This window comes from Gallinula chloropus, assembly GCF_964237585.1.
Source record: "Gallinula chloropus genome assembly, chromosome: 27".
NCBI lineage: Eukaryota > Metazoa > Chordata > Aves > Gruiformes > Rallidae > Gallinula > Gallinula chloropus.
Window position 1 is genome coordinate 2,154,437 of NC_140112.1, and position 19,386 is coordinate 2,173,822.

Consider the following 19,386-nt stretch of genomic DNA (forward strand, 5'->3'; position numbering starts at 1 on the left):
GGTATCACCCAGGGAGGGTATCACTTGGGGGTATCACCCTGGGGGGGGGTATTGCCCAGGGGTATCATCGCGGGGGTGGAGGGTATTGCCCAGGGGTATCATGGGGGGGGGTATTGCCCTGGGGGGGGTATTTCCCAGGGGTATCATTGGAAGGGGGGGGAGGTATTGCCCTGGGGGGGGTATTGCCCAAGGGTATCACCCAGGGAGGGTATCACCCTGGGAGCGTATCACCCTTATGGGGGGGGGTCTGGGCCTGGGGGAGGGGATATTGCCCTGGGGGGGGATCCAGCACTGGGGGATATCAGCCAGGGGGGTCATTGTTGGGCTGGGGGGATGTGCTGGGGGTACCCCAGACCCGTGGGGAGTGGGGGGGTACTGACACCCCTCTCTGCAGCTGAGGGAGGGTCAGGCAGAGGCGGGCGTCGTGCAGGGGGGGGCCCGGCTGGCCTGGCTGCGGCTGCCCCACGCCAAGGTCAACGACGGCGCCTGGCACCACCTCCAGCTGGAGCTGCGGGGGGCACCAGGCCGCAGCCCCCCCGCCACCCTGCTGCTGCTCGCCCTTGACTACGGGCGCCACCAGGTAGGGGGTGAGGCCGTGGGGCTGAGGGGCTTGGGTGGGATGGGGGGGTCTGCTCCCCCCATGGCACCCACGGGCATCTCCGTGCCCCCTCCCTGTCTGCACAGGCTGTGGCTGACGTGGCCGGGGAGCTGGAGGGGCTGCGGCTGCGGGCGCTGAGTGTCGGGGGGCTGGCGGGGGACGGCGGCACCGTGGAGCAGGGCTTCCGCGGCTGCCTGCAGGTACGGGGCTGGGGGATGTGGGGTGGGGGGCGTGGGGCGTGCTGGGCACAGGGGTGGTAGTAGAAGGATGGGGTGTCTGGGTTGGGGATGTGGGGGTGTGGGCCAGTGGTGGGGGGGCATGGGGTGGTGGGGTGGGGTATGCTGGGTGGGTGTGGGGTGTTGGGGGCACAGGGAGGTGATCCTGGGGGGACATGGAGGGGTGAGAGGGGGTGGTACTGGCACAGGGTGTGGGGGATCTGAGTTGCGGAGAGGGGAAACTGAGGCAGGGCGGGGTGGAGGTGACGGTGTGGCGGTGACGCAGGGCGTGCGCGTGGGCGAGGCGGCGGCCGGCGCGGCGGCGCTGAGTGTGGCGCAGGCGGCGCGGGTCAACGTGGAGGAGGGCTGCACCCTGCCCGACCCCTGCGACTCGGGGCCCTGTCCCCCCAACAGCTACTGCAGCGACGACTGGGACAGCTTCTCCTGCCGCTGCCACCCCGGTGAGCACCCGGGGACCCCCTGGGCAGTGACACCCCCCTGAGCAGTGACACCCCCCTGAGCAGTGCCACCTCACCGGGCACTGCCACCCTCCTGTGCAGTGACACCCTCCTGAGCACTGCCATCCCCTCTGGGCACTGCCACCCTCCTGAGCAGTGCCACCCCCCTGAGCAGTGCCAACCGTCCTGGGCAGTGCCACCCCCCTGAGCAGTGCCACCCTCCTGAGCAGTGCCACCCCCCTGGGCACTGCCACCCTCCTGAGCAGTGCCACCTCCCTAAGCAGTGCCACCCTCCTGAGCAGTGCCATCCCCCCTGGGCACTGCCACCCCACCGGGCACTGCCACCCCCCTGAGCAGTGCCACCCTCCTGAGCAGTGCCACCCCCCTGAGCACTGCCACCCTCCTAAGCAGTGCCACCCATCCTGGTCACTGCCACCCCTGGCACTCAGATCCCACCATCCCTGATCACTGTGACCCTCAGCATCACCCCCCCAGGTCACTACCACCCCCTTGCCCCATGGCACTGCCCCCCTCCCCAGTGCCAGCTGGTCCCTACGCCGTCCCCAACGTGCCCGTCCTGGTGCCCAGGTTACTTCGGTGACGGTTGTGTCAGCGCTTGTGCCCTCAACCCCTGCCAGCCCCCGGCCACCTGCGCCCGCAAGCCGGGCTCGGCTCACGGCTACGCCTGCGAGTGTCCCCAGGGTCACTTCGGGCCCTACTGTGAGCACAAGTGAGTGGCAGCGAGGGACGGGCCCCCCACCCTCCTGCTGGGCTGGGGCGGGGGGCGGTGAGCATGCGGGGACCTGGGCTGGGTGTGCGAGGGGGCAGGGTGGCACGCGGAGGGCACGGGGGGGGGTGTGAGAGCTGTGGTGGGTGTGCCAGGGGTGGGGTGGGTGTGCAAGGGGCACAAGGGGTGTGCAAGGGGCACAGCAGGTGTGTGAGAGCTGTGGTGGGTGTGCAAGGGGCACAAGTGTGCAAGGGGCAGGGTGGGTGTGCAAGGGGCACAAGGGGTGTGCAAGGGGCACAGCAGATATGTGAGAGCTGTGGTGGGTGTGCAAGGGGCGGGGTGGGTGTGCAAGGGGCACAATGGGTGTGCAAGGAGTGTAGAGGATGTGAGAGAGCTGTGGTGGGTGTGCAAGGGACACAAGGGGTGTGCAAGGAGCGTAGTGGGTGTGTGAGAGTTGTGGTGGGTGTGCAAGGGGAACAAGGGGTGTGCAAGGAGTGTAGAGGATGTGAGAGAGCTGTGGTGGGTGTACAAGGGGCACAATGGGTGTGCAAGGAGTGTAGAGGATATGAGAGAGCTGTGGTGGGTGTGCAAGGAGTGGGGTGGGTGTGCAATGGGCACAAAGGGTGTGCAAGAAGTGTAGAGGATGTGAGAGAGCTGTGGTGGGTGTGCAAGAGCCGTGGTGGGTGTGCAATGGGCACAAGGGGTGTGCAAGGAGCATAGTGGGTGTGAGAGAGCTGTGGTGGGTGTGCAAGGGGTACAGGGGCATGGGGGGGTGGACACAGTGCTCATACAAGGGGCATGGTGGGTGTGCAAGAGCCGTGGTGGGTGTGCAAGGAGCCCAGTGGGTGTGCAAGAGCTGCAGTGGTTGTGCAAGGGGTGGGGTGGGCATGAAGGGGACGATGGGCGTGCAAGGGGCACAGCAGTGGGGTGGGGGGGCGGCTGTGCCAGGGCTGGTGCACGCCTGGGGTGTGTGTGTGCTGGGGATGGTGTCGGGGTGCTGGGGGTGCTGGCTGTGTGCCAGCAGTGTGATGGTGTCCCCCCCCCCTCTCCAGGGAGGCCCCCCCGTGCCCCCGTGGGTGGTGGGGTCACCCCACCTGCGGCCCCTGCAGCTGCGACGTCGCCAAAGGCTTCGACCCCGACTGCAACAAGACGACGGGCGAGTGTCGCTGCAAGGTGAGGGTGTGCGGGTGTCCGGGTGTGCGGGTGTCCGGGTGTCCAGGTGTCCAGGTGTCCGGGTGTCTGGGTGTCCGGGTGTCCAGGTGTCAGGTGTCCATGTGTCCAGGTGTCCGGGTGCCCGGGTGTCTGGGTGTCCGGGTGTCCATCTGTCCGGGTGTCCAGGTGTCCGGGTGTCCGGGTGTCCATCTGTCCGAGTGTCCAGGTGTCCGGGTGTCCGGGTGTCTGGGTGTCCGGGTGTCCAGGTGTCCGGGTGTCCAGGTGTCCAGGTGTCCGTGTGTCCAGGTGTCTGGGTATCCGTGTGTCTGGGTGTCCAAGTGTCCGGGTGTCCAGGTGTCCGGGTGTCCGGGTGTCCGGGTGTCCAGGTGTCCGGGTGTCCGGGTGTCCAGGTGTCTGGGTGTCCAGGTGTCCGGGTGTCCGGGTGTCCAGGTGTCCGTGTGTCCGTGTGTCCAGGTGTCCGGGTGTCCAGGTGTCCGGGTGTCTGGGTGTCCAGGTGTCTGGGTGTCCGGGTGTCCATCTGTCTGGGTGTCCAGGTGTCCGGGTGTCTGGGTGTCCAGGTGTCCAGGTGTCAGGTGTCTGTGTGTCCGTGTGTCCAGGTGTCCAGGTGTCTGGGTGTCCGGGTGTCCAGGTGTCCGGGTGTCCAGGTGTCCGGGTGTCCTGGCACCATGTGTTCAGGCACCCATGTGTCCAAGTGTCCATGCAGCCACATGTCCGTGTGTCTGTGTGTCTGTGTATCCATCCAGGTGTCTGTACATCTGTGTGTCTAGGTGTCCGTGCATCCGTGTGTCTGTGTGTCTGGGTGCTCAGGTGTCCATGTGACTGTGTGTCACTGTGTCTGGGTGTTCTGGGTGTCTGTGTGTCTGTGTGTCCGTCTGTCTGGGTGCTCAGGTGGCCGGGCATCTGTGTGTCTGTGCAGTCAGGTGTCGGTGCACCCGGGTGTCTGTGTGGCTGTGTCCAGGCACCCTTGTGTCCGTGTGTCCGTCCGGCGGTGCCCCGGCCACGCGGTGACCCCGCTGTCCCCCCAGGAGAACCACTACCGCCCGGCGGGCAGCGAGTCCTGCCTGCTGTGTGAGTGTTACCCCACCGGGTCGCTGTCGCGGCGCTGCCAGCCGGGCAGCGGGCAGTGTCCCTGCAAGGCCGGCGTCATCGGGCGCCACTGCGACCGCTGCGACAACCCCTTCGCCGAGGTGACGGCCAGCGGCTGCGAAGGTGCGGGGGGGGCAGCAAGGGCCGCTCTCGTGTCACCCTCTGTCACCCTCGTGTCACCCTGCATCACCCCCTGTCACCCTCATGTCACTCTGCTGTCGCCCTGCATCACCCTGCTGTCACCCTGTGTCACCCTGTGTCACCATCAGTGAAACTGACCGGGTGCCACTGCTGTCACCCTGTATCACCCTGCGTCACCCTCGTGTCACCCTGGGTACAAGTGACCACGTGCCACTGCTGTCACCCTGCTGCTACCCTATGTCACCCTCATGTCACCCTGCATCACCCTCTATCACCTGGATGACATTGTCCTGGGTGCCAGCAGCTGGGCATCACCCGGTGTCACCCTGGGTGCAAGTGACCCGGTGTCACTGCTGTCACTCTGCATCACCCTGTGTCACCCTGTGTCACCCTGTACGACCCTGCGTCACCCTGGGTGTAAGTGACCGGGTGCTGTCACGCTGCTGCCACCCCGGGGTGACACCCCCTTCCCCCCGCAGTCAACTACGACAGCTGTCCCCGTGCCATCGAGGCCAGCATCTGGTGGCCCCGCACCCGCTTCGGGCTGCCTGCGGCTGCCCCCTGCCCCAAGGGGTCCATCGGTAGGTGGGGGCGGGGACGGGGCGGGTGGCACCTTGGTGGCACTGGGGGGATGGGGAGGGGAGAGGGGGTGATGCTACAGTGGCACTGCTGGGATGGGGCTGGGGGTCATGACACCAGGGTGGCACCACTGGGACACTATAGTGACATGGATGGGATGGGATGGGATGGGATGGGGTGGGAATGGGATTGGATGGGATGGGATGGGGTGGGAATGGGGATGGGGAGGGGATGGGGATGGGATGGGATCTGATGGGATGGGGATGGGAATGAGATGGGATAGGGATGGGATGGGGATGGGGATGGGGATGGGGATGGGGATGGGGATGGGATGGGATGGGATGGAGATGGGGATGGGGATGGAGATGGGGATGAGATGGGATGGGGATGGGGATGGGGAGGGGATGGGTTGGGGATGGGATGGGATGGGATGGGATGGGGATGGGATGGGATGGGGATGGGGATGGGGAGGGGATGGGTTGGGGATGGGATGGGATGGGGATGGGATGGGATGGGGATTGGGATGGGATGGGGTGGAGTCAGATGGGATGGGATGACACCATGGTGACACCACTGGGACACCATAGTGACAGGAATGGGATGGGATGGGATGGGATGGGATGGGATGGGATGGGACGGGACGGGATGGGATGGGATAGGTGGGGAGCGACACTGTTGGGACAGGGCTGAGGGTGTCCCCACCAGGCTGGGACAGGCCTGGTGACAACTTCAGGCATCCCCCACAGGCACAGCCGTGCGTCACTGTGACGAGCACAAGGGTTGGCTGCCCCCCAACCTCTTCAACTGCAGCTCCCTGGCCTTCGCCGCGCTCCGGGGCTGGGTGAGCACCGCGATGGGAGACAAGGCTGGGCTTGGGTCACAGGGGCTGTGTGTGGGGAGGGGGGTGTTGGAGGGACACACAACGTCCCCAGTGACGGTGCCACCCCACAGGCGGAGCGGTTGGCGCGCAACGAGTCGGCGCTGGACCCGGCGCAGTCGCGGCGCGTGGCGCTGCAGCTGCACGACGCCACGCGCCGCACGGCCGCCTACTTCGGCAGCGACCTGCGCCTGGCCTACCGGCTGGCCAGCCGCCTGCTGCAGCACGAGAGCGCCCAGCGCGGCTTCCGCCTGGCCGCCACCCAGGACGTCCACTTCACCGAGGTGGGGGGCCCTGAGGATGGGGTGATGGGCACCCCCTGTATGGGGGAAGAAAGTGGGGGGGGGTGGGATGGGGTGATGTGGGTACAAGAGGTTGGATAGCAAAGGGGGGGTAGGGGGAGAGTGGGCTGGTGGTGGAAGGCCTGATGCTGGGGTGATGGGCACCCCCTGTATGGGGGAAGGGGGATAGGGTGATGGGGGTGGGACAGGCTGGGTACAAAGGGGAGCAAGTGGCATTTTGTAAGGTGGGGGGAGCACAGAGGGTCCCCTCACAGCTTCCTGCTGTAGAGTAGAGTGGCTGGTGGTGGGAGGCCTGATGCCGGGGTGATGGGCACCACATGTATGGGGAAGGGAGGTGGGATGGGGTGATGTGGGTACAAGAGCCTGGATAGCAAAGGGAGGTAGGGGGAGAGTGGCTGGTGGTGGGAGGACTGATGCAGGGGTGATGGGCACCACATGTGGAAGAGAGGTGGGATGGGGTGATGCTGGGTACAAATGGGGGTGGGTGGCATTTTGTAAGGTGGGGTGAGCACAGGGGGTCCCCTCAATGCTTCCTGCCACAGGGGAGAGTGACTGGTGGTGGGAGGCCTGACGCTGGGGTGACGGGCACCTCACATATGGGGAAGGGAGGTGGTATGGGGTGGTGCTGGGTACAGACGGGGGTGGGTGGCATTTTACAAGGTGGGGGAGAAGCACAGAGGGTCCCCTGAGTGCTCCCTATAGCAGGGGAGTGTGGGCTGGTGGTGGGAGGCCTGATGCCGGGGTGATGGGCACCCCCTGTGCGGGCGAAGGGATGTGGGATGGGGTGATGTGGGCATGACAGGCTGGGTACAAAGGGTGTGGGGGGGGGCAGCATTTTGTAAGGTGTGGGGGAGCATGAAGGGTCCCCTCACTGCTTCCTGCCACAGGGGACCATGGGCTGGTGGGGGGATGGGGGGGGCCCTGATGCCGGGGTGCTGGGCACCCACAACACTCAGTGGAGGGCAGGGCAGCGCAGCAAACCTGGCACCAGCAGCACGGGCATACCCCACCCCACAGAGGGAGGGGAGAGGGGGGGAAGAGCCTCACCCAGAGGCCAGGGTGATGGGGGTGACGGGTGCGGCGGTGCCGGCAGAACCTGCTGCGGGTGGGCAGCGCGCTGCTGGACACCAGCAACAAGCGGCACTGGGAGCTGATCCAGCAGACGGAGGGCGGCACGGCCTGGCTGCTGAAGCACTTCGAGGACTACGCCAGCGCCCTGGCGCAGAACATGCCCCAGACCTACCTCAGCCCCTTCACCATCGTCACCCCCAACATCGGTGAGCGGGGACCCCCCCCCCGCCGGGGATGGGGACACGCGTGTGGTTTCAGGGGGGTAGGGGGATGGGGGTGTGACCAGGGGCATGTGTGTGCCCAAGGATGCGTGTGCCCCTGGGGACGTGGGTGTGGGTGTGCCCAGGGTTGGGGAACCCTGTGTGCTGAGGGATGGGGACATGTGTGCTTAGGGACACGTGTGACCAGGGACATGTGTGTCCTTGGGGACATACATGTGCCTGGGGACATGTGTGTGACCAGGGACATGTGTGTGCCCAAGGACGCGTGTGCCCCTGGGGACATGGGTGTGGGTGTGCCCAGGGTTTGGGGACCCCATGTGCTGAGGGATGGGGACACATGTGTGCTTAGGGACACATGTGATCAGGGACATGTGTGTCCTTGGGGACATACATGTGCCTGGGGACATATGTGTGACTGGGGACATGTGTGACCAGGGACACATGTGTGCCCAAGGACACGTGTGCCCCTGGGGACATGGGTATGGGCGTGCCCAGGGTTGGGGGACCCTGTGTGCTGAGGGATGGGGACACGTGTGCTTGGGGACATGTGTGTGACTGGGGACATGCATGTGCCTGGGCACACGTGTGCCTGGGGACAGGCATGTGACCAGGGACATGTGTGTGCCCAAGGATGCGTGTGCCCCTGGGGACATGGGTGTGGGTGTGCCCAGGGTTTGGGGGACCCCGTGTGCTGAGGGATGGGGACACATGTATGCTTAGGAACACGTGACCAGGGGCATGTGTGTGACCAGGGACATGGGTGTCTTTAGGGACATACATGTGCCTGGGGACACATGTGTGACTGGGGACATATGTGTGCTGGGGGACACACATGTGACCAAGGACATGCATGTGGCTGGGGACACATGTGTGACTGGAGACACTTGTGTGCCTGGGGACACATGTGTGACTGGGGACATGTATGTGTTGGGGGACACATGTGTGACCAGTGACATGCGTGTGACCAGGCTTGTGGGCGGGTGTGTGCCCTGGGACACACGCATCCCTAGTGACACACACACAAGGACCGTGCCCCCCTCCACATGTGCCCAGGGGACCCCTCTATCCTAGGGGACCCCTACCCACGGATGCCAGGGGCTGTGGGTGGGTGGGGTGGGTGGGGTGGGTGCTGGGCTCGTGGCACACGGGTGCCGCGGTGCCGCAGTGGTGTCGGTGGTGCGGCTGGACAAGGGCAGCTTCGCGGGCGCGCGGCTGCCGCGCTACGAGGCGCTGCGGGGGGAGAAGCCCCCCGACCTGGAGACCACCGTCATCCTGCCCGACAGCGTCTTCCGGCCCACCGAGGGCAGGCGTGAGTCCTGGGTGGGGGGGTGAATGGGGGGGCTGGATGAGGAGGGGGGGGGGGCACATCTGTGGGGCTTGGCAGGGTTGGGGTGTGCCCCCCTGCTTGGCTGTGGGGTTGGCACCACTGGGGAGCCTGGCAGGGAGCTGGTGGGCTTGGGGATCCTGGAATGGGGTGGGCATGGTTGAGGACCCTGGCGTGGGGGTGGTGAGGATGGGGGGACCCCAGGGTGGGGTTGGCAGGGATGGGGGGGACCTTGGGGTGGGGTTGGTGGGGATGGGGGGACCTCAGGGTGATGGAGATGGAGGGACCCCAATGTGGGGCTGGGGGGGATGGGGGGACCTTGGGGTGGGGTTGGTGGGGATGGGGGGACCCCGGGGTGATGGAGGTGGGGGGACCCCAATGTGGGGCTGCGGGGGATGGGGGGATCTTGGGGTGGGGTTGGTGGGGATGGGGGGACCCCAATGTGGGGCTGGGGGGGATGGGGGGACCCTGAGGTGGCGTGGATGGGGGGACCCCAATGTGGGGCTAGGGGGGATGGGAGGACCCCAGAGTGGGGATGGGGAGGATGGGGGGACCTTGGGATGGGGTTGGTGGGGATGGGTGGACCCTAGGGTGGGGCTGGAGAGGATGGGGGCGGATCTTGGGGTTGGGTTGGCTTGGTGGGGATGTCGGGACCCCAGGGTGGGGTTTGCAGGGATGGGGGTACCCCAGGGTGGGGCTGGGGGGGTCCCCAGCACAGCTGCAGTGCTGGCAGGGCATCGTGGCAGCCCCCTACCCACCCACCCCAGGCCCCTCCGCCGGGCACGGGCAGGCGCCGCGGGGCACGGGCAGGCAGGAGGAGGAGGAGGAGGAGGAGGAGGAGGAGGAGGAGGATGAAGAGGCTGCAGACGAGGAGGAGGATGAGGAGGAGGAAGAGCAGGTGCCCCTGGTGACCCGGCACAAGCGCCACCCAGCACTGGGCGAGGGCCAGGCCATCGCCAGCGTCATCATCTACCGCACGCTGGCCGGGCTCCTGCCCGAGCAGTACGACACCGACAAGCGCAGCCTCAGGTGCTGGGGGGACATGCGGGGGCTGGGGGGTGCCAGGGGGTGCCAGGGGGGCAATGGAGGGGTGCTGTGGGGGTGCCGTGGGGTGCCGTGGGGTGCTATGGTGTGCTGGGGGGGCCATAGGGGGTGCTGGGGGGGTGCTGTGGGGTGCTGTGGGGTGTCATGGTGTGCTGGGGGGGCCATGGGGGGGACTGGGGGGTGCAGGGGGTGCCAGGGGAGCAATGTGGGGGTGCTGTGGGGGTGCCGTGGGGTGCTGTGGGGTGCTATGTTGTGCTGAGGGGGCCATAGGGGGTGCTGGGGGGGTTTCATGGGGTGCTGGGAAGTGCTGGGGGGTGCCATGGGGTGCCATGGGAGCGATGGGGGGGTGCTGTGGGGGTTCCATGGGGTGCTGGGGAGTGCTGGGGGGTGCCATGGTGTGCTGGGGGGGCCATGGGGGGGAGTGGAGGGTGCCAGGAGGTGCCAGGGGGGCAATGTGGGGGGCTGTGGGGGTTGCCATGGGGTGCTGTGTGGTGTCATGGTGTGCTGAGGGGGCCATGGGGGGGGCTGGGGGGTGCCAGGGGGGCAATGGAAGGGTGCTGTGGGGATGCCGTGGGGTGCCATGGGGTGCTGGGGAGTGCTGGGGGGTGCCATGGAGTACCAGGGGTGCCATGGGGTGTTTGAGGGGGTGCCATGGGGTGCTGGGGGTGTCCTGGGAGGGTGCCATGGGGTCCTGGGGGTGTGCCATGGGGTGCCAGGGGGGCGATAGGGAGGTGCTGGAGGGGTGCCATGGGGTGCTGAGGGGTGCCATGGGGTGTTTGAGGGGGTGCCATGGGGTGCTGTGTGCATCCTGGGAGGGCACCATGGGTTGTGGGGGGGGGCACCATGGGGTGCCAGGGGAAGCGAGCGCATCTCTGGGGTGCTGGGACCCCGGTGTGTGTGTGTGTGTGTGTGTTTGGGATGTGCCCCCTGACCCCTCCTCACACCCCAGGGTGCCCAAGCGTCCCGTCATCAACACCCCTGTGGTGAGCATCAGCGTGCACGCGGCGGGCGCGCGGGCGCCGCGGGCGCTGGCCAAGCCCATCACCCTCCAGTTCCGGCTGCTGGAGACCCAGGAGCGCTCCAAGCCCATCTGTGTCTTCTGGAACCACTCGCTGCTGTGAGAGGAGTGAGGGGGGGGGACACACAGGGGTGGGGACCCCCCCCCTGGGGTGGCCATGGGGGGGGCCCAACTAATAGGGAGAGGGTGTGGGGATGGGGCATCTCGGCCCCTGGGGTGATGTGGGGGGGGTCACAGGGACACAGCTCGGCCCCTTAGGGGGTGACATGGGAATGGGGATGTGGGGTGACCCCCCCCCACACCCCCAGGGATGGGGCATTTGGGTGGGGGCCCTGTCTGTGGGGACACAGCTGGGGGGTGTCGTGGGTGGGGGTGGGAGGGGATAACTGTGCAGTGGGTGTCCTTTTGGGGGGGATGGGGGTGTCCTGGGCAGTGGCTGAGGGTGGCAGTGGGTGTCCTGGGGGGGCTGTCCCTGGGTGGGGTGAGTGTCCCCCCGGGTGGGGTGGGTGTCCCAGGGGGTGCGGGTGTCCCTGAGGGAGACCCAGGGGGTGTCCCAGGGGGTGCAGGTGCCCCAGGCAGTGGCTGAGGGTGGCAACGGGTGTCCCCCCAGGTAGGGTGGGTGTCCTGAGGGGTGTCCCTGGGGGTGTCCCAGGGAGATGTGAGTGTCCTGGGGTGGGTGTGGGTGTCCTGGGGGGTGTCCCAGGGGCGTGGGTGCCCCGGGGGGTGGCTGAGGGTGGCAGTGGGTGCCCCCCCAGGTAGGGTGGGTGTCCTGAGGGGTGTCCCTGGGGGTGTCCCAGGGAGATGTGAGTGTCCTGGGGAGGGTGTGGGTGTCCTGGGGGGTGTTCCAGGGGTGTGGGTGCCCCAGGCAGTGGCTGAGGGTGGCAATGGGTGCCCCCCCAGGTAGGGTGGGTGTCCTGAAGGGTGTCCCAGGGAGATGTGGGTGCCCTGGGGGGTGGCTGAGGGTGGCAATGGGTGTCCCCCCAGGTAGGGTGGGTGTCCTGAAGGGTGTCCCAGGGAGATGTGGGTGTCCCAGGGCGGGTGTTGTGGGTGTCCTGAGGGGTGTCCCAGGGGTGTGGGTGCCCTGGGCAGTGGCTGAGGGTGGCAGTGGGTGTCTGAGGGGATGCGGGTATCCGTGAGGGTGTCCCTCAGGGGTGTGGGTGTCGCAGGGCGGGGGGGTGTGGGTGCCCTGGGGGTGCCCCGGGGTGCCCGGGCAGTGGCTGAGGGTGCCGGCGCAGGGCGGGCGGCGCGGGCGGCTGGTCGGCGCGGGGCTGTGAGATCGTCTTCCGGAACCGGAGCCACGTCAGCTGCCAGTGTCACCACCTGACCAGCTTCGCCGTGCTCATGGACATCTCCCGCCGCGAGGTGGGACCCGGGGGCGGGGCCGTGAAGGGGGGGAGGGGCTAAACTGGGTGGGGCCCATGGGGAGGGGCCTACTGAGGCATGGCTTCGGTGGGGCGGGGCTTATATGGATGGACGGGGCTGATTGGGTCAGGGTACCGATGGGGCGGGGCTAAGATGGGTGGGTGGATCTCATTGGATGGGGCATCAATGGGGCTGATTGAGTTGGGGTACCGATGGGCGGGGCTAAGGGGGTGGGTAGGACTGATTGGGTCAGGGTACTGATGGGGTGGGGCTAAGAGGGTTGGGTGGGGCTGACTGGGTGAGGTACCACTGGGTGGGGCTGAGATGGGTGGGTGAATCTCATTGGGTGGGGCACCAATGGGGCAGGACTAATTGGGTCAGGGTACCAATGGGGTGGGGCTGAGATGGATGGATGAATCTCATTGGATGGGGCACCAATGGGGCTGATTGGGTTGGGGTACCGATGGGCGAGGCTAAGGGGGTGGGTAGGGCTGAGTGGGACAGGGTACCAATGGGGCGGGGCTGAGATGGATGGATGGATGGATGGATGGATGGATGGATGGATGGATGGATGGATGGATGGATGAATCTCATTGGGCAGGGTTCTGGTGGGGCGGGACTGAGCCGGGCAGACAGGACATCCCATTGGCCGATGCCCGCAGGGGGTGGGGCGCTGTGGGCGTGGCCAGGCGCTGTGGGCGGGGCTGTGAGCCGCCACCTCCCGCGGCACATGGCGGCTGCGTGCCGACGCCGGGCGCCTGCCGACGGATCCCTGGGGTTTGGGGGGTGTCTCCACAGAATGGGGAGATCCTGCCGCTGGCGGCGCTGACCTACGGCTCGCTGGGCGTGGGGCTGGCGGGGCTGCTGCTGGCCGTGCTGGCGCTGGGGGGGCTGCGGGGGCTGCGCTCCAACCGCCACAGCATCCGCCGCCACGGCGCCACCGCCCTGCTCCTCGCCCAGCTCGTCTTCCTGCTCGGCATCAACCAGGCCGACCTGCCGGTGCGGGGAGGGGACAGGGTGGGGGTGAGGGGGTGGGGCTTGGGTGGGCTTGGGGGTCCCCCACATCCAAGGTATTGGGTGGGGGGGGGATGTCCTGGGGTTACAGTGGGTGGTGCTAAGGTGGGGTGGGGCATCAGGGGTGGGGTCTCTCCAAGGGGGTGGGATCTCTCAGAGGAGGGAGGGCTAGAAAAGGGGCTGACACACCCCCCCAGAGTGTGGCAGCAGGAGTCAGGGGGGGTCCTGGGGCTGGAATGGGTGGTGCTAAGATGGGGTGGGGCTCGGGTGGGCTTGGGGATCCCCCAGCTCCAAGGTATTGGGGGGGGTGGTCCTGGGGCTACCATGGGTGGTGCTAAGGTGGGTGGGGTCTCAGGGGTGGGGTCTCTCTGAGGGGGTGGGGCTACAAAAGGGGCTGAACCACCCAGGGTGTGGCAGAAGGGATGGGGCTGTATTGAGGGGTCTGTCCTGGGGGTGCAGCGGGGCTCCTTGGGCACCTCCCGGGTGGGGTCCCTGTGAGCTGGGGAGGGTGGGGTGGGGACAGTGACAGTGACACTTGTGGCGCAGCTGGCGTGCACGGTGGTGGCCATCCTGCTGCAGTTCCTCTACATGAGCGCGGTGGGCTGGGCGCTGCTGGAGGGGCTGCACCTGTACCGGCGCCGCAGCGAGCCGCGCCACGTCGACCGCGGGCCCATGCGCTTCTACCACGTCCTGGGCTGGGGGCTGCCCGCCTTCATCACCGGTGAGGTCACCCCACAGGGCCCGGCTCCGCCCCCTGGCCCCAACCCACCCTGCCCCACCCATGGCCACGCCCCACACCTCCACCTGCATCAACCCCCCTGGGCAGCCCTGTCCCCTCAGCCACCCCTGTAGCTGTGCCCCATCTCGTGTAGCCCCGCCCCAAGCCCCGTAGCCCCGCCCCAATCACCGTAGTCCCGCCCCCAGGCTCTGTAGCCCCACCCCAAGACCCGTAGCCCCGCCCTAAAACCCCGTAGCCCCGCCCCATCACTGTAGTCTCGCCCCAAAGCCCGTAGCCCCGCCCCATCCCCGTACCCCCGCCCCATCTCCTGTAGCCCCGCCTCCAGGCCCCGTAGCCCCGCCCCCAAGCCCGGTAGTCCCTCCCCCAGGTCCCGTAGCCCCGCCCCATTCCCAGTAGCCCCGCCTCCAAACCCGGTAGCCCTGCCCCAAACCCCGTAGCCCCGCCCTAAGCCCAGTAGCCCCGCCCCCAGGCCCAGTAGCCCCACCCCAAGCCCGCTAGCCCCGCCCCATCCCCGTAGCCCCGCCCCATTTCCTGTATCCCCGCCCCAGGCCCCATAGCCCCGCCCCAAGCCCAGCAGCCCGCCCCAAGCCCAGTAGCCCCGCCCCCAAGCCCAATAGCTCCGCCCCATCCCCGTAGCCCCTCCCCGAGGCCCCGTAGCCCCACCCCAAGCCCAGCAGCCCGCCCCAAGCCCAGTAGCTCCGCCCCATCCCCGTAGCCCCGCCCCAACCCCGTAGCCCCGCCCCACGCCCGGTAACCCCGCCCCCAGGCCCCGTAGCCCCTCCCCCGAGCCCCGTAGCCCTGCCCCCAAGCCCCATAGCCCCCGCCCCCAAGCCCAGTAGCCCCGCCCCCGGGTCCCGTAGCCCCGCCCCACGCCCTGTAACCCCGCCCCCATGCCCCGTAGCCCCGCCCCCCGGGCCCCGTATCCATGCCCCAATCCCCGTAGCCCCTCCCCCTGCCCCCGTAGCCCCGCCCCAATCCCCGTAGCCCCGCCCCGGGCCCCGTAGCCCCGGCCCAAGCCCGTCCCTGCGCAGGGCTGGCCGTGGGGCTGGACCCCGAGGGCTACGGCAACCCCGACTTCTGCTGGCTCTCCATCCACGACAGCCTGGTCTGGAGCCTGGCCGGGCCCATCGCCTGCGCCGTGGCCGTGCGTACGGGGCGCTGGGGGGTGGGGGGGGATGCCAGGGGCACCCATGGGTGCCCCAACCCTCCCCCTGCACCCCAAACCCGCTCACCCCCCTGTCCCTGCTGCAGGTCAGCATCTTCTTCCTCGTGCTGGCGGCCAGGGCCACCTGTGCCACCCCCCAGGGCTTCGAGAAGAAGGGGACAGTGTGAGTCAGCCGGGCCGTGGGGTGCCCATGGGTGGGGGGGGGGGGGCGGGCACGGGGTGCTGGGGCACCCATGGGGGGCAGCATAGTGTGGGGTGTAGGGGGGGTGCGGTTTGCAGTGGGCTATGGGGTGCTGGGGCACACAGGGGTGCTGGGGGTGATGTGAAGGACATGGGTGGTAGGGGGGCATTGGGGTACAGGGGCACCCATGGGTGGTAGGGGGGTGTTGGGGTACAGGGGCACCCATGGGTGGTAGGGGGTGTTGGGGTTCAGGGGCACCCATGGGTGGTAGGGGGGCATTGGGGTACAGGGGCATCCATGGGGGGCAGGGGGACATGGTCTGTGGGGACAGTCCTGGTTGGCACCCGAGGTGGTGAGGGGGTCAGGGGGCACTTGTGGGTGACGGGGGCACACGAAGGACATGGGGCACCCACGGGTGGCCAGGGCCCTGGGGTGCTGGGGCACCCATGGGTGGGCAGGGGGATGTGGGATGTGAGGATCATCCTGCTTGGCACCCGTGGGGGGCTATGGGGGTGCTGGGGCACCCATTGGGGGCAGGGGGATGTGGGATGTGAGGATCATCCTGCTTGGCACCCATGGGTGGGCAGGGGGATGTGGGATGTGAGGATCATCCTGCTTGGCACCCGTGGGGGCTATGGGGGTGCTGGGGCACCCATTGGGGGCAGGGGGATGTGGGATGTGAGGATCATCCTGCTTGGCACCCATGGGTGGGCAGGGGGATGTGGGATGTGAGGATCATCCTGCTTGGCACCCGTGGGGGCTATGGGGGTGCTGGGGCACCCCTGGGTGATGGGGAGGGGCATGGGGTGCTCGTGGGTGACAGGGGCACCCATGGGGTACAGGGACAGTTGCGGGTGGCAGCCTCCTATGGGATGCGGGGGTGTCCGCGGTTTGCAGCGGGTGCTGGGGCACCCTGGGGGGCGCAGGGGGGTCTGACGGCGGTGCCCCCAGCTCCGGGCTGCAGACGGCGGTGGTGGTGCTGGCGCTGCCCAGCCTGGCCTGGCTGCTGGCGCTGCTCTCCGTCAACAGCGACGCGCTGCTCTTCCACTACCTCTTCGCCGCCTCCAACTGCCTCCAGGTGAGCGGGGAGCCCGGACAGGCACCCCCTCCTGAGCACCCCTATCCTCCTGAGCCCCCCCGGACAGCCACCCCCTCCTGAGCCCCCCCATCCTCCTGAGCCCCCCCCCAGGACAGCCACCCCCTCCTGAGCCCCCCCATCCTCCTGTGCCCCCCGCCCCCCAGACAGCCGCCCCCTCCTGAGCACCCCCACCCCGGACAGACACCCCCTCCTGAGCCCCCCTCCTCCTGAGCCCCCCCCCTCGGACAGCCACCCCCTCCTGTGTCCCCACCCTCGACAGCAACCCCCTCCTGTGCCCCCCCCCCGAGACAGTGACCCCCTCCTGTGCCCCCCAAGACAGTGACCCCTCTCCTGTGCCCCCCCCCCGAGACAGTGACCCCTCTCCTGTGCCCCCCGAGACAGTGACCCCCTCCTGTGCCCCCCAAGACAGTGACCCCTCTCCTGTGCCCCCCACCGGGACAGTGACCGCCTCCTGTGACCCCCCCAAGACAGTGATCCCCTCCTGTGTCCCTCTGAGACAGAGACCCCCCTCCTGTGCCCCCCAAGACAGTGACTCTCCTCCTGTGTCCCCCCAGGACAGTGACCCCCTCCTGTGCCCCCTGTACCATCCCATCAGCACCCCTCAGCCAGTTTGGGGTGCTGATGGGGGGCAACCAGGGGGTTGGGGGGTCCCTCAGCCAGTTTGGGGTGCTGATGGGGGGGTTACCCATTGGGTTTGGGGTCCCTCAGCTAGTTTAGGGTGCTGCAGGGGGGCACCCAGTGGGTTGGGGGTCCCTCAGCCAGTTTGGGGTGCTGGTGGGGGGGTTACCCAGTGGATTGGGGGTCCCCTCACCCAGTTTGGGGTGCCGGTGAGGGTTACCCATTGGGTTTGGTGGGACCTTAACCCACTTCGTGGTGGCAGTGGGGTCCCCTGGCTGGTACCCCCACACCTCCCATGCCCACCACCCCCTCATCCCCCCCCATCAGGGTCCCCTCATCTTCCTCTTCTGCGTGGTGCTGAGCAAGGAGGTGCGGCGGAGCTGCGGCTGAGCTGCGCCCGGCGCCGCGGCCACGACCCCGCGCTGGCCACCAAATCCACCCTGACCCCTGTGAGTACCGGGGGGTACCGGGGAGGGGAGGGGGGGCGAGGGGCACCCCCCTAGCCATGGCATGATGCCCGCTCCCCCCCCCCCGGCAGGCCTACGGCTGTGACAGCACCTACGTGGCGGGGCGGCTGCACCCAGCACCCACGGGCGGCTCCAGCGGCTCCCTGCACAGCACCGCGCGCTCGGGCAAGAGTCACCACAGCTACATCCCCTTCGTGTGCCGGTACCGCCCGGGGATGTGGTGACGGAGGGACGGGGTCATGGGGTGATGGGGTGACGGGGTGTTGGGATGGCAGGGTGATGGGATGGCAGGGTGATGGGGTGATGGGGTGATGGGGTGGCAGGGTGTTGGGATGGCAGGGTGATGGGGTGATGGGGTGATGGGGTGGCAGGGTGTTGGGATGGCAGGGTGATGGGGTGATGGGGTGATGGGGTGGCAGGGTGTTGGGATGGCAGGGTGATGGTGGTGGCAGGGTGACAGGGTAGCGGTGTGTTGGGATGGCAGGGTGACAGGGTGATGGGGTGATGGGGTGGCAGGGTGTTGGGATGGCAGGGTGACAGGGTGATGGGGTGGCAGGGCGTTGGGATGGCAGGGTGATGGTGGTGGCAGGGTGACAGGGTAGCAGGGTGTTGGGATGGCAGGGTGACAGGGTGATGGGGTGACATGGTGGCAGGGTGTTGGGATGGCAGAGTGTTGGTGGTGGCAAGGTGATGGGGTGATTGGGTGGCAGGGTGACATGGTAGTAGGGTGATGGGATGACAGGGTGACATGGTGGCAGGGTGACACGGTGGCAGGGTGATGGGTGACAGGGTGCTGGGGTAACAGGGTGGCAGGGTGACACGGTGGGAGGGTGACACAGTGTCAGGGTGATGGGGTAACAGGGTGGCAGGGTGACACAGTGTCAGGGTGCTGGGTGGCAGGGTGACACAGTGGGAGGGTGACACAGTGTCAGGGTGCCGCTGGGTGCAGCTGTCCCCTCTCTGGCAGGGAGGACTCGGGGCTGGCGGGCAGCCCGGGGCAGCGGGCGCTGGCCGAGCCCGGGGGGCTCTTCCTCGACTCCCAGGACCAGCCCGAGGGTAGGTGCAATGAGTCTGCCCGGCCTCAGCTGGGGCGGCTCGGGGGGGGGGGTCCCTGGGCACCCCCTGACCTTGTGTGTGTGTGTGTGTGTGTGTGTGTGTGTTTGTGTCCCAGAGCACGACACGGACTCGGACAGTGACCTGTCGCTGGAGGACGACCGGAGCGGCTCCTACGGCTCCACACACTCCTCTGAGAGCGAAGACGATGCCCCCCCTGTGGGCTGGGACCCCCTGCCCGGGCCCCCCCTGCCCTCCCCAGGTAACGCCGGCCTTGGGGGGCACCCAGTGGGCTTGGGGGAGGGGCCTTGGGGGCACCCAGTGGGCATGGGGGGGTGGGTTTGGGGGGCACCCAGTGGGCTTGGGGGAGAGGCTTGGGGGGCACCCAGTGGGCATGGAGTGGGGGCCCTTGAGGGGCACCCAGTGGGCACGAGGGGAGGGGCCTTGGGGGGCACCCAGTGGGCTTGAGGGGGGGGTCTTGGGGGGCACCCAGTGGGGACAAGGGGAGGGGGGGCCTTGGGGAGCACCCAGTGGGCTTGAGGGGGGTCTTGGGGGACATCCAGTGGGCATGGAGGGGGGGTCTTGGGGGGCACCCAGTGGGCGTGGGGGGGTGGGATGCAGATGGGGGCACCCAATAGGTTGGGGGCGGGGGGGGGGGGGAGGGAGTCCCTCACCCCACCCAGTGGAGATGGTGTGGGGGGGGGTCCTTGCCCTGTTTGGGGTGCTGCTGGGGTCCCTCACCCTGTCCAGGTGGGTGGGCACGGGGTGTTCCCTCTCCCTGGCTGGGCTGTTTTGGGGGGAAGGGGGGGGGAAGGCGCACAGTGGGGATGGGTTGGGAGGGGTCCCCCCACACT

General features: G+C 68.1%; 1 protein-coding gene across 1 annotated transcript in view; it reads left to right on the forward strand.

Moving 5' to 3' along the window:
- Positions 1 to 19,386, forward strand: part of CELSR2 (cadherin EGF LAG seven-pass G-type receptor 2) — a gene marked incomplete at both ends in the record, with an annotated part of 34,963 nt that overhangs the window by 13,792 nt on the left and 1,785 nt on the right. Inside the window, 24 exon segments of the mRNA XM_084275812.1 lie at positions 395 to 580; positions 685 to 798; positions 1,100 to 1,274; positions 1,860 to 2,001; positions 3,051 to 3,171; positions 4,197 to 4,380; positions 4,878 to 4,979; positions 5,724 to 5,818; positions 5,929 to 6,138; positions 7,250 to 7,433; positions 8,614 to 8,757; positions 9,540 to 9,801; positions 10,766 to 10,933; positions 12,070 to 12,196; positions 12,995 to 13,195; positions 13,757 to 13,931; positions 14,981 to 15,093; positions 15,201 to 15,277; positions 16,247 to 16,373; positions 17,340 to 17,388; positions 17,391 to 17,461; positions 17,551 to 17,681; positions 18,447 to 18,535; positions 18,651 to 18,794. Of these exon segments, the coding sequence (XP_084131938.1) occupies positions 395 to 580; positions 685 to 798; positions 1,100 to 1,274; positions 1,860 to 2,001; positions 3,051 to 3,171; positions 4,197 to 4,380; positions 4,878 to 4,979; positions 5,724 to 5,818; positions 5,929 to 6,138; positions 7,250 to 7,433; positions 8,614 to 8,757; positions 9,540 to 9,801; positions 10,766 to 10,933; positions 12,070 to 12,196; positions 12,995 to 13,195; positions 13,757 to 13,931; positions 14,981 to 15,093; positions 15,201 to 15,277; positions 16,247 to 16,373; positions 17,340 to 17,388; positions 17,391 to 17,461; positions 17,551 to 17,681; positions 18,447 to 18,535; positions 18,651 to 18,794 (3,391 nt within the window).